Source organism: Onychostoma macrolepis, chromosome 06 (genome assembly GCF_012432095.1).
Source record: "Onychostoma macrolepis isolate SWU-2019 chromosome 06, ASM1243209v1, whole genome shotgun sequence".
NCBI lineage: Eukaryota > Metazoa > Chordata > Actinopteri > Cypriniformes > Cyprinidae > Onychostoma > Onychostoma macrolepis.
In genome coordinates this window covers 7744354-7755435 of record NC_081160.1, presented here as the reverse complement: position 1 = coordinate 7755435, position 11082 = coordinate 7744354, and the positions used below count along the sequence as shown (strand labels likewise).

Here is an 11082-nt window from a genome sequence, read left to right as displayed (position 1 = left end):
AGATACTGATTTTTGACTTTCATGAGCTGTAAGCTCTAATCATCAAAATTAAAAGAAATAAACATTTGAAATATATCAGTCTGTGTGTAATGAATGAATATAATATACAAGTTTCACTTTTTGAATGGAATTAGTGAAATAAATCAAATTTTTGATGATATTCTAATTATATGACCAGCACCTGTATATATAAGGATGAGTATATCATAGATTCTTGGCACCAAAGAGCAGCACTAACAATGTGTTACCATTCGCTCAGGATTTCTTACAATTCACAACATTTTACCATCATGGTTGCATGGTTTTTGCCGTTTTAATATGGAAAAGCACATTAGACTGGAGCTATGATGGACAGCAATATATTCAGTAAATGACTACATGAATCACTTTATGGTGCTTTTTGGAGTTTTTTCTTTTTTGACTGGAGCTATGTGGATTACTTGTGATTATTACAATGTTTGACAGCACCCATTTGCTGCAGAGGATCCATTGGTGAGCAAATGATGTAATAAATTTCTCAAAAATCAGTCATGATGGAGGAAACTCATCTTCATCTTGAATGGCCCGACAGGACCTTTTTTTTTTTTTTTAAAGCAAATTATCAATTTTTGGCAAACTATTCCTTTAACAGCACCACCCACTCTGTCTTTGCTATCATATTTTTCTCTAAATCTGAATGATGACACAGACTTTGCTTAAAGTTTACGAACAAATGTTATTTATTTCAGATCAAAAACACAAGAGACAACATGTAGAAAACAGTATCCTGGCAAGTTTCTCAGGACTAATTTCTTTGAGGAAAAAAAAAAAAAAAAAACCCTGCAATACAAGCTTTCATTAAAATAAAAGATATAAAAAATAAAAAAAAGTGTACACATATGAATACATGCATGTATTCCGTTGAGGCAAAGTTTACTCTCGGCATCATATTGTTCCTGTGAGAGTCAATTAAAAGGCTGGAAAACTCCTCCTTCCTGAAAGCATCAGTGAAATCAGTCAACAAAACAGGAAAATGCAGGTAAAGCTTTCAAAATGTTATCATCATCCATCCAAAATATTCATAATGCTAAAAACAGAATCAGATAATCTTATGATAAGAAACAGGAGTCGTTTAAATATAATGTGTCCCGTTCATTCTGGTGAAGAACCCCTCTTCCTCATTTATGAACACTCCCATATTCAGACTGGCCATCAATTACCTGGAAAAAAAACAAGACACCATAGTAAGTCCCATCGTTCTGCAAGACTCTTACCGGCAGCTCTATATTTTCTGGAGCTGGGTTTGAAAGCCAGAGCCAGGTCCATTTTTAGCACACGTCAGTCATTCAGGAAGCCATATGCAGTACATTGTATGGTTGTACACTGAATATACACTTCATAATCAGTGATGGAAGAAGTTACACATTTTGTTGAGGTGTCATTAGATCGAGTCATTTCAAGAAGTAATTTTCAAAACACTCGTGCCATGACTGCTGGAATTAGTCAAAGTTTACGTCAAAAACTATAAAATGTACAATGCACACAAAAACATGCTTAGAGGAAGGAAGATGTCCATTAATTAAACAAGAGACTATTATGAGTGTCAGACATCATTTACATTACAAACTACACAAACATAACTCATCCCTGACCCAGACATACCTTGCCCTTGCGACAATGACTGGAAGACGCATATACGTTCTTTTCATCGTTACGTTTCCGGTCAGTCAACAAAAGATAAACTACATTACTGTCCCAAATGCTCACTGGCTGCCTTTATTTAATCAAAAATACAGTAAAAACACAAATATTGTGAAATACTGTATTACAATTTAAAATATCTTTTTTATTTTTTATTTACTTTGGCAATGCTGAATTTTCAGTCACATGATCCCTCAGAAATTATTCTAATATGCTGATTTGCTGCTCAAAAAACATTTATTATTATTATCAATGTTGAAAACATTTTGTGGAAACCAAAATTCTTTGTTGAATTGAAAGTTCAGCATAAATTTTGGAATAAAGTTTGGAATGGTAGTGTATGTTTCAGCCCAATAAGCTGTCAACAAGTTGGTTGACAATGCAAAGCAAGGGCTTTCAATGTAATTTGGCAATTACTCCCTGTAATTATTGAGAAACAAAAATGTTGACCCACTCATTAATATTAATATTTCAGTGAGGTCTATCAGTTTACTCACTGTGTGTGTTCATGGGCAGCTCTCGTCTCCTGGAGCAGTTGGGATCCAGACCTGGTTTGGAGCGCTTAGCTTTCTGAAATACAGCCAAGGCGAAAAGAGACACTGATGCAGGAGGGCAGGGGTCAAAGCTCGAATGAGATTTAGATAAAAAGGAGGTTCTTTGAGGTTCTGGATTAGAGCTGCAGATGTTTTCAGCACTAGAGACGTTTGGATCAGTTTGGGTAGAGTGGGATTTCGGTTTGGAGTAGTGAAGATAAGATGCATATTTGGGCTTTGAGTCTAAGTTTGCGTATTGGTCAAGGTCTTCATCATAAATCGGAATTTCCTGCTTACTCCAGTTTTCTTCGTCCTGTTTATTTTCACCATTATTGTCATCACAGTAGACAGGTGGTGGCGGTGATGGGAAGTCCATTTCTTGCATTGTTCTCTCTTCTTGATTGTTTGTAAATTCTCTTTGAATCCTTCCCCAAACATCAAATTTTTTCAAACCACCATTATCACCAACTAGAAACTTCCTTCTCCTCTCTTTGTATTCTTCTACCCAATCCTTCTCTTCTCCAGTTTCCACCAAAGCATGTTCTTCCATCTCCTCTTGCTCCACAGGACCTGACTTTGGATCGATTGTTGACCTGTCAGCAAGTTTATCAACTGGTTGTGAAGGATAAACCCAATTGCCTTTTAGTTCTAGATTATTCATCGTACTGCCTAAATGTTCTAGATTACCAAGGCCTCTCAGGGGTGATTCTGAACTCTCTAGCTCCATGTCTTCTGGATAAATATATTGGTCCTCTTCATTTTCAAGTTCCAAATTCTCACTCTCTACATCGGTCCAAATTTGATTCTCTTGCTCCACAGGCTGTAGACGTAGAACCTCTGGTAAGTGCTTGCTTTTATCTGATCCCTTGCACCCATTTATAAAAGGTTCAGTTGGAACTGCTTCCAAAAGCTCTGTGGTGGGGATCTCAAGTGCATCTGGGTCTCCAGGGCACAGCTCTTGGTCGGCTTTAGCAGTGTCGGGTGTCTGTAAGGTTAGTGGCACCTCAAAACATTGCCTGCTCTGCTGACATCTCTGGGGAACCACGGTGAAGGTGGTCAAACCTTCTCTCTCAGAGGGGTTTCTCAGCAGCTGACAGCCAGAAAGTGCCTTAAGCTCAGCCTCAGGGGTGTGATGCTCAGAAAACAAATCTGTAGAAGAATCTTCTGCTAGCTGATGCTGGGATATAGAAGAACTACAGAGAAAATGAGAAGAAGAAATCAGTTATCAGGTACTTCAAGAACAAAAGCAGTGAACAGTGAAAAACCACATATCTAAAAGGTAAATTTCTATATTTCTAAGGAAGTTCAAGTCAAGAAATGAATTCAGCAAAATGAACATACTTTGCAGAAGATAGCGTTCTCCGTTGTCGTGCCTGCAGAGATTCTGCAAGTTCACTCATAACTTTAGCGATTGCAGGGCAGTGGTCAGCAATTCGAGCTCTGTATTTGTCTGAACTCTTGTCATCCCCTTGAGCATCCTCAACTGAAGCGAAACACAGTGTTATGACAAAGATGCTGTAGTGTTTTTAAGAGTGTGTCTCGTGTATAAAACCCATCTCATCTGCAACCTCTCAGTAATATAGCACCTTGGCAAAACAAACAGCACAGTGTACAGTATGTATTTTCATTTAATTTATTCAAATATAAATCAACATTAGTAAACTTCATTTCAAAAGTTAATTTGGCAAAAAAAAAAAAGTTCAATTAATGAAATACATTAAATAACAATTAATGAAATTCTGTCTGAAGAAAAAGATCACAAAAGACAAGCACACAGAATGTTAATACAAATTTAAAATTGAAATGGTTCTAACTATAAGCAAAATTATAAAACTAAACAGGTTTAATTAAAAATGTTGGATGTGGCTGATTAATTCATTTGGAATTTCTGAAGTTTTAATAATTTTAGACAAATTCTTAAAAGCATCTCTTATGACTCTGACATATTATTAAAAAAAAGTCATTGACATTTAATAAAGCTGAACTGTAATTATGTAGACTGATTTCCACCATCTTTGGAGCTGTGGCTCATTAAGGCACAAATATTGTGATAAAGTGCTACAGATTTGCCTGACAAACACTTTACAATAAATAAAAAAACTAAAACATACAAACACTACAATGAAACCCATTTGTCTAAGGCATAAATTGACTCTGTTATTGACCTGAGTATGTTACTTCATCCTCTAGAATACTACATTATGTTTATACAAGGTGATTTAACAAGGTGAAAGTGACATCACGCTACAGTGTAAAGCAACAGTGACATTAAACAAGGAAGCCAATTAAATAACAGAACAAGACACAGAGTTCAGTGCAATGTGCATAAGACATGAAGGCTATGTAAAGACACAGAGGACAAATAGCCCGTCACCGATGAAAGCAGGAACAGAGAAGCATGCATGGAGGAGAAGAGGAGGAAAGGAGACTGCGCTGCCTGTTAGGCTCCCCCTCCTGGTAGTACAGTGTAAAACAAGAGCAAATAATTAATCCAACACAGACAGACAGTATTCATTCTCACATTCGTTCAAGCTTGATTCTATGCTGAATTTGCAAGTACTTGGCATCTAGGAAACCAGCATTAGCATGCAAACAAGTATTCACAAATGCTTAAACATAGAAAACTAAAAGAACACTTATGAACAAAAATAAATGCGTACCTTTGTTATCTGAATCGGACGGGGTATGGCCATCACACGGAGGGGGCGGAGCTCTCCGTTTAGTCCTTTTAAGGGAGGACTCGGTGGAAGAGATACGACTGAGCTGACCCTGAGCAAGGCACAAAGAGGTTATGTTTGGTATAAAATACTAACATACTGCTTAATGCATATTGCACAGTAAATACTTGAAGTGAAACAGTATGCATTATGCAATTTTAAACAATAATATGCTGTAGTTGTCGCATAACCTCATTACATCGCTTATTAAATTCAGCAAATTGTCATAGTTGTTTAATTTATCGTTAAGAAAATTAAATTCTGTTTGAAAATGTATTAACTTTTGGCAAATCAAATAATGAGTAAAATATAAGATGTTAAAAATTGCAGCTATTATTACAAGCTCATTCGTCACAGTGGACATCGAGGGTCAAACTGAGCGCATTCCACTGTGGAATACAGTAAATCATCCTGTTTTTTTCTTCTATACTATATTGTTTTGCAAATGAAGTAGGTATATATAGAATTCCAAGCACAAAATTTGAATATTATGGACAATATATATACACTGCAGAAAAATAGCATGCCATTCAAAACATGCCTCAGAACCGTACACGAAAAAATAAAATTAAAGCTAAATAGGAATATTTAAAAAAAAAAAAAATGGGAAATATAAAAGGCTAATTCAAAATATCAATAAATACTATAATGGTATACAAATAATACTAAAACAACACTGATGCATGCTAATATGAATATTGGATAGCCAAGGGTACAGGTGTGTTTGGACTGGTATGGAGATGTCCACAGCAATCCCACCTGTTTTCTAGCAGAGTCACGCTCTAATAGGTCATAAAAGTCTCTGGTGTGATGCCCACAGGCGACACTTAGGGACGCCATCATAGGAGGCCGTGGAGCTCGTCTCTTCTTTGGCATGTCGGCAGGGACCATGGGTAAGGTTGAGTGACCGTTAACACCATTCACCCTGTCCGCACATTGGCCGTTCCGTTCTGGAGAGTTTGGAGCACTGCCAATCACAGCCTGTAGAAGAAGAGGAAAAAAAAAATAAAAATCACTGAATATGTTTAAAGGAGTCAAACATTACAGAAAAGGACTATTTTTTCAATATGCAAACTGCATTAATGTGCATAAACATGAGGCAAGATAAACAGATGCAAAGGAAAGCCAAAAGATAAACAGATGCAGAGACAGATGGGTGGACCGGCACAAGTGTTTTACAATGTTACAGTTCGGTTATGATATTTCCCCTCATCATTTCCTAAATATGACAACCAGGAGGTTGCACAGATTGCAAAACCAGACAGACTGACAGGTGTACAAACCTGCTCAGGTGTTTTCTTGTTCTTCTTGAATAAACCAAAGAAACCTTTGTTTCCCTTCTCTCTGTGGTTTTTTTCTTTAACTGAGGATTTCCGTTCTTCCTCACCACCTGGTCAAACACAAAAGAGCCTCTTAGATCAAATATAAACTTTTGTGGACAAACCTTAGTGGTGCGGAAATTGCTGGTGCAGTACATATAAGAATTGTTTGTTACAAAATGTGGAGTTTGGTACCTTGGGTTAATACAGGATCAGCAGGATTGTTTGGTACCACTTAAAAAAAAAAAAAAAAAAAACAACTTCAAAAGATAAATATTACTCCATTTGATTAAATATAGGTCAGACAGATGCCTCGTTCAAAAATCAAACAGGTCTCATTCACTAACCGTGTGAATTGTTATGAATGTGTGTGTGAAATCTACATATGAACATTTTCATAAATCGATAACTTTTATACAGTTAATTACAATTAAAAATAAAACAACAACAAAATAGCAACTGCATGGTTTCTCTGCACAAAAACCTAAAAGTTTGTGTAGTAAGCAGAATATGGAGATGGTTTGGTTGTGTTTTATGCAAATGAGAATTGCAGTCACTCATTTATGATATTCCAAATTCATTAACATAATGAGGTTAAAAAATTCACATGCCTATGCACATGAAAATGTGCAAATTAGGTGTAAATTTATCACAGATTGTGAATTTATTGAATAATTCATGCAATTATTAGTGAATGAGACCTATATTGTGTACAAAACACATAGTATGCACTGCACATTGTATCCTGCTTTTAAATGAATTTGATACAACATGCAACATTGCTACAATGTCACTACAGTGACTTTATTTATTTATTTATTTAATATCCTAACCTTTAATTTCTTTGGCATAAAGCTCCCTGATTCCATAGTCGTTGAGTGTTTTGGTGAGATCCAGAGGTTCCTCTGATTGATATGTCCTTAGTAAGATAGTGGCATCAGGGTCGAACTCACACTTCTCACACACTGTGGGCATCAGCTCAGCCAGCGGCACTGTAGGATTGACCCGTGCTACTGCTTTATGAGACTTCTTGTAGTTTACCAGAAGACGAACTGTTGCCTGGGAAATTCAATTTTTAGAGTGTTCAATCTTTTAATGACAGATTTAAAGTGACTTTAGACAGACCTTGTGTCCAACACCTGGGTGACCTACTATAAAAGTATGACAATTCAGACTCAGCAATATACACTTGTTTTATGCACGAAAAGGATCCAAATCCCAAAATGAACTGCTTGATATTTGACAAAAATACATTTTTTTGTGGGTTTAAGTTGATATGGTAATCAAGGTAAAATTATAAGATATGGATATAATCAAGCTTTCAATTAGACTTACCACAGGAACATGAGGTTTTTTCTTGTTATCACATCCTTTAGTTTGCAGGACAACTCTTTCAAACTCAAGAGAGCCAATCATGGAGTTGGGTTTGAAATTGACGTGGTTTTGATTTGTGGAAATAAGCTTAATGGCATGATCCGATGGAATAAGATGGTGTTGAGCACACAGTGTAACCAAAACATCCATAACTGGTTTACTGCAAGTGCACAGACATAAGTCATTTAAAATATGACTGGACGGTCATTTCAGTGCAAAAATTAGTGAAAATGTGCAGTATCACTGTTATTTTTTCCCTCTCGCTCACCTGCCATGCACTGTGGCTGTGGCCTCCTGTCCTCCTGGGAGCAGTACAGTCAGAGTGATGTCCCTGTCTATGAGATCTTCTTGGGGATCCATAGGTGCCTGCTATAGGTAGTATGAAGGACAGATGAGACTGTAGATTTGGGCTATCCTATTGATGAAGCAGAAAAATAAATTGAGGGGTCATTCAAAGAACACCCTATATGTAATTCATCCAAGTAGGAATGATATGAGAACCCATCCAGATACAGTCACTCATGGATTTGCTTTTCTGGATGTACTGTAGCTCTTCGGAACAGAGGCAATTATGGCATCCACTGTTAAGCACTCATGGCAGAATGCTTCGTGATGAATCACATCACCAACCTGTGTGAAAATCCTCTCTGTGTCTCAGCTATGGCTGTGCAGGGGAAATTTCCAGATTATGTTCCATTGACTGAACTTTCTGCTCTGGGTCCTGTTAGACATGGAATCACATTTTACATTTGCTTTATTTTTTAAGTAGTAAAAAGCACAAATCCCATATTCTTTGGAGCAATAACTCTGTGATGTCTTGGCTTAGTATCAGCTTAAACAAACTTGGTTAGTGTAATGTTAATCTTCAACAAATCGATTGCCTCTAAGCTCCCCTCCAAACGACAGTTAATTGTAGAAATTAAAATAATTATTTTTGTTTTTGATTTTATTCAAATGCATTTAACTCTGTCCCACAATTTTCTCACAACTTCCAACAGAGCAGACAAGTAAATAATTCCTTATTTATACATTACCACTCAAACGTTTGGGGATTTTTCAGTAATCAATTTACTGAAATTAAAACTTTTATTTAGCAAGGATGCGTTAAATCAAACTGAAGTAATATTAAAGACTGGCCGCAAAAAAAAAATAATAATAATAAGCTTTTCCATCACAAGAAGTTACATTTTAAAAATATATTAAAATAGAAATCTTATTTTAAATTTTAATATTTCATAATTAATATTTTACATCAAATAAATGCAGCCTTAAAACATTAAAAATTGTGGTGTAATTGTAGTGTATATTTTCAAGTGTTTAACAAGAAAAGGGAACAATTATTATTTATTTTTTTTTCCCTACAAACCAATATTTGGTGCCAAACTAGCTTGCCCCGTTTGAAATGTGAAACCTTGTTATTAATCCTGGAGTTTTTTTTTTTAATCCAAATTTTATATTAATTTTACATTAATATTAGCCTAATATAGGTTTAATTGATGCTAAAAACGCAATTACACAAATCAAGGTTTTAAAGTGCATGCAGGCATGTTCTAAATTTTGATAACAGTGTTGATAAGGCCCTGTTTTACACTGTTCGTTGATACATACCCAAACAAAATCACGTCCAAAAACTTTGAACTCCAAATTTGAGTAAAACAAAATGACTGAAAATGGACTGCAAATAATAAAAAGCTATTCTGAAAGTGCCGAAAATTAAAAAATAAAGTTGGGGAGCCAACGCCTTTGGGTGTGTATGGCGCTCGTTTGCTGGAGCGTCACGTTTATCATATCTGTGCGTGAGCTTTACTTCACGCCTCCCCGCCGCTGATCATCGGTGCAAATCGGAGAAATACATATCAACCCACTCGTATTTCCCACGAGAATGAACTTGACAAACGCCTAATAAAACGCCAAACGCACGTGCACTTGGTGCGCATTTAGCGACCATGGCCATCCAATGCTCAGTAACACGGGCACTCAGAAATCCACATTTGGTTCTTATATACACAGACATTTAACCCACATGCTAGTTTAACTCTTCGCTCGTTCACAAATTGTAATTTTAAGACTTACAATACATTCACAACAACCTTAAAAGGTCTGTTACATCGCAGCAGGATTAACTTAAGTACTATCAGTAGCTCACCGGTGCGCACGTAAAGTTTTGGACACAATTACGCAATGTGTGGCACCTGTATCTTATTCAAATCCTTAGCTTACCTATCTTCAGTCCTCCATAAGGGGGTTCTTCCAACAACTGCAGTTTAAAAACAAAGGAAGGACTAAACGAGCAAAGAAACAAGTGGATGCAAAGACAAGCTTTGGTAATCCTCTAGTGTTGTCAGTAGCCTACCTTATGGACATGCCCAGTGCTGTGACATCGACAAATCTGTTTCCTGTGTGTGTGTTTGCGCGCGCGCGTGTGTGAGAAAATAAGCGAGACAGCTATATAACATTGTTTTAAGGCTAATGAGTTGACATGATTTAGATTTTACTCAAAACTACGTTTAAAAAATAATGATTTTTTTTGTTGAGGAGAAATATATGAAAGATACATTTTGTTTGTTAATAAGTGAATGCGGTTAGTGATGTTTGTCAGTAAATAATGTTTGAGGGAAGCTGTGTGAGAGAAAGATGGTGTGTGGGCATGAATGAATCAAGCTACTTGTGTTTAATACATTAGCAGTCTTCAAGAACTGGTGGCCAATCACATGACGGATGAGTAATCAGCTTATTGTGCTTGTCTGTTGTCTCAGAGTGTGAGAAAGCTGCGGTCGTTGATTCATTTCAACACATTTTGCTTGCTCAGTAGGGCCACACAGAAGTGCAGTAATTCATCACTTTCATACAAGTGGAAAACTTTTTGTTATTTCTGTAAGCACTAGAGAGGTTTCTATTCTCCACAGCCCTGAAGAACGCGGTCAAGGACTCATCACAGTAATTATGTAACATGTATGCTACAAAAATGCTTCAGTCATTTAAAGGACTGTGAGTTCATTGTATCAAAGGAGCACACACACACATACACAAAGAAAGATGCGCAAATATAGCCTTGTGTGTACATGTGTTTACATTTGAGGTTGATAACATGACCTCATTCCCCTCGCGGCGGGTCACAATGCCATCTCTCAGTAGACTGTTTATTTCACACATCCTCTGACCAGCGGCCAGCTCCACAAAGAAAAGCCAGACCTTGAATCTTTTCTCATGTGTTTGTTTGCGTTTCTGGTCATGTGCTTATTCTGGCATCTGAAGAGATATTCATGAACTTATGTGTGTTTAGTGTCAGTGGAAGAGTAGAGATATTCAGCAGAGCCATTCTAATGAAGGCATGTACTGCCACACTTTAGTGCTAATGTAACTGTGCTGTGTGTGCGCTTTAGGACTAGGCTATTTCTATTTTAGGGTATTTTATGTATTAGCAAATATAGCCCATTTTATTCTAATGAAAAAGTATGA

At 36.6% G+C, this 11082-nt stretch overlaps 1 protein-coding gene across 8 annotated transcripts; it reads right to left on the bottom strand.

The window, feature by feature from the left end:
* Window positions 1–793: 793 nt before the first annotated feature.
* cobll1a (cordon-bleu WH2 repeat protein-like 1a) lies at window positions 794–10235 on the bottom strand. Of its 8 annotated transcripts, none has more exons than XM_058777770.1 (13): window positions 9977–10235; window positions 9844–9880; window positions 8254–8344; window positions 7892–8038; window positions 7585–7783; window positions 7083–7308; window positions 6445–6483; window positions 6214–6320; window positions 5690–5911; window positions 4874–4982; window positions 3555–3696; window positions 2178–3406; window positions 794–1199 (listed from the first exon to the last, which is right to left on the bottom strand). In XM_058777770.1, the coding sequence occupies exons 4-13, from the start codon at window positions 7981–7983 to the stop codon at window positions 1192–1194; spliced, it is 2373 nt and encodes a 790-aa protein (XP_058633753.1). In that variant the 5' UTR covers window positions 7984–8038; window positions 8254–8344; window positions 9844–9880; window positions 9977–10235; the 3' UTR covers window positions 794–1191. The 8 variants fall into 8 exon arrangements, with proteins under 8 accessions (XP_058633753.1, XP_058633759.1, XP_058633756.1 ...); XM_058777776.1 differs by having other exon boundaries at window positions 7892–7992; XM_058777773.1 differs by lacking the exon at window positions 9844–9880.
* Between the last annotated feature and the right edge of the window lie 847 nt (window positions 10236–11082).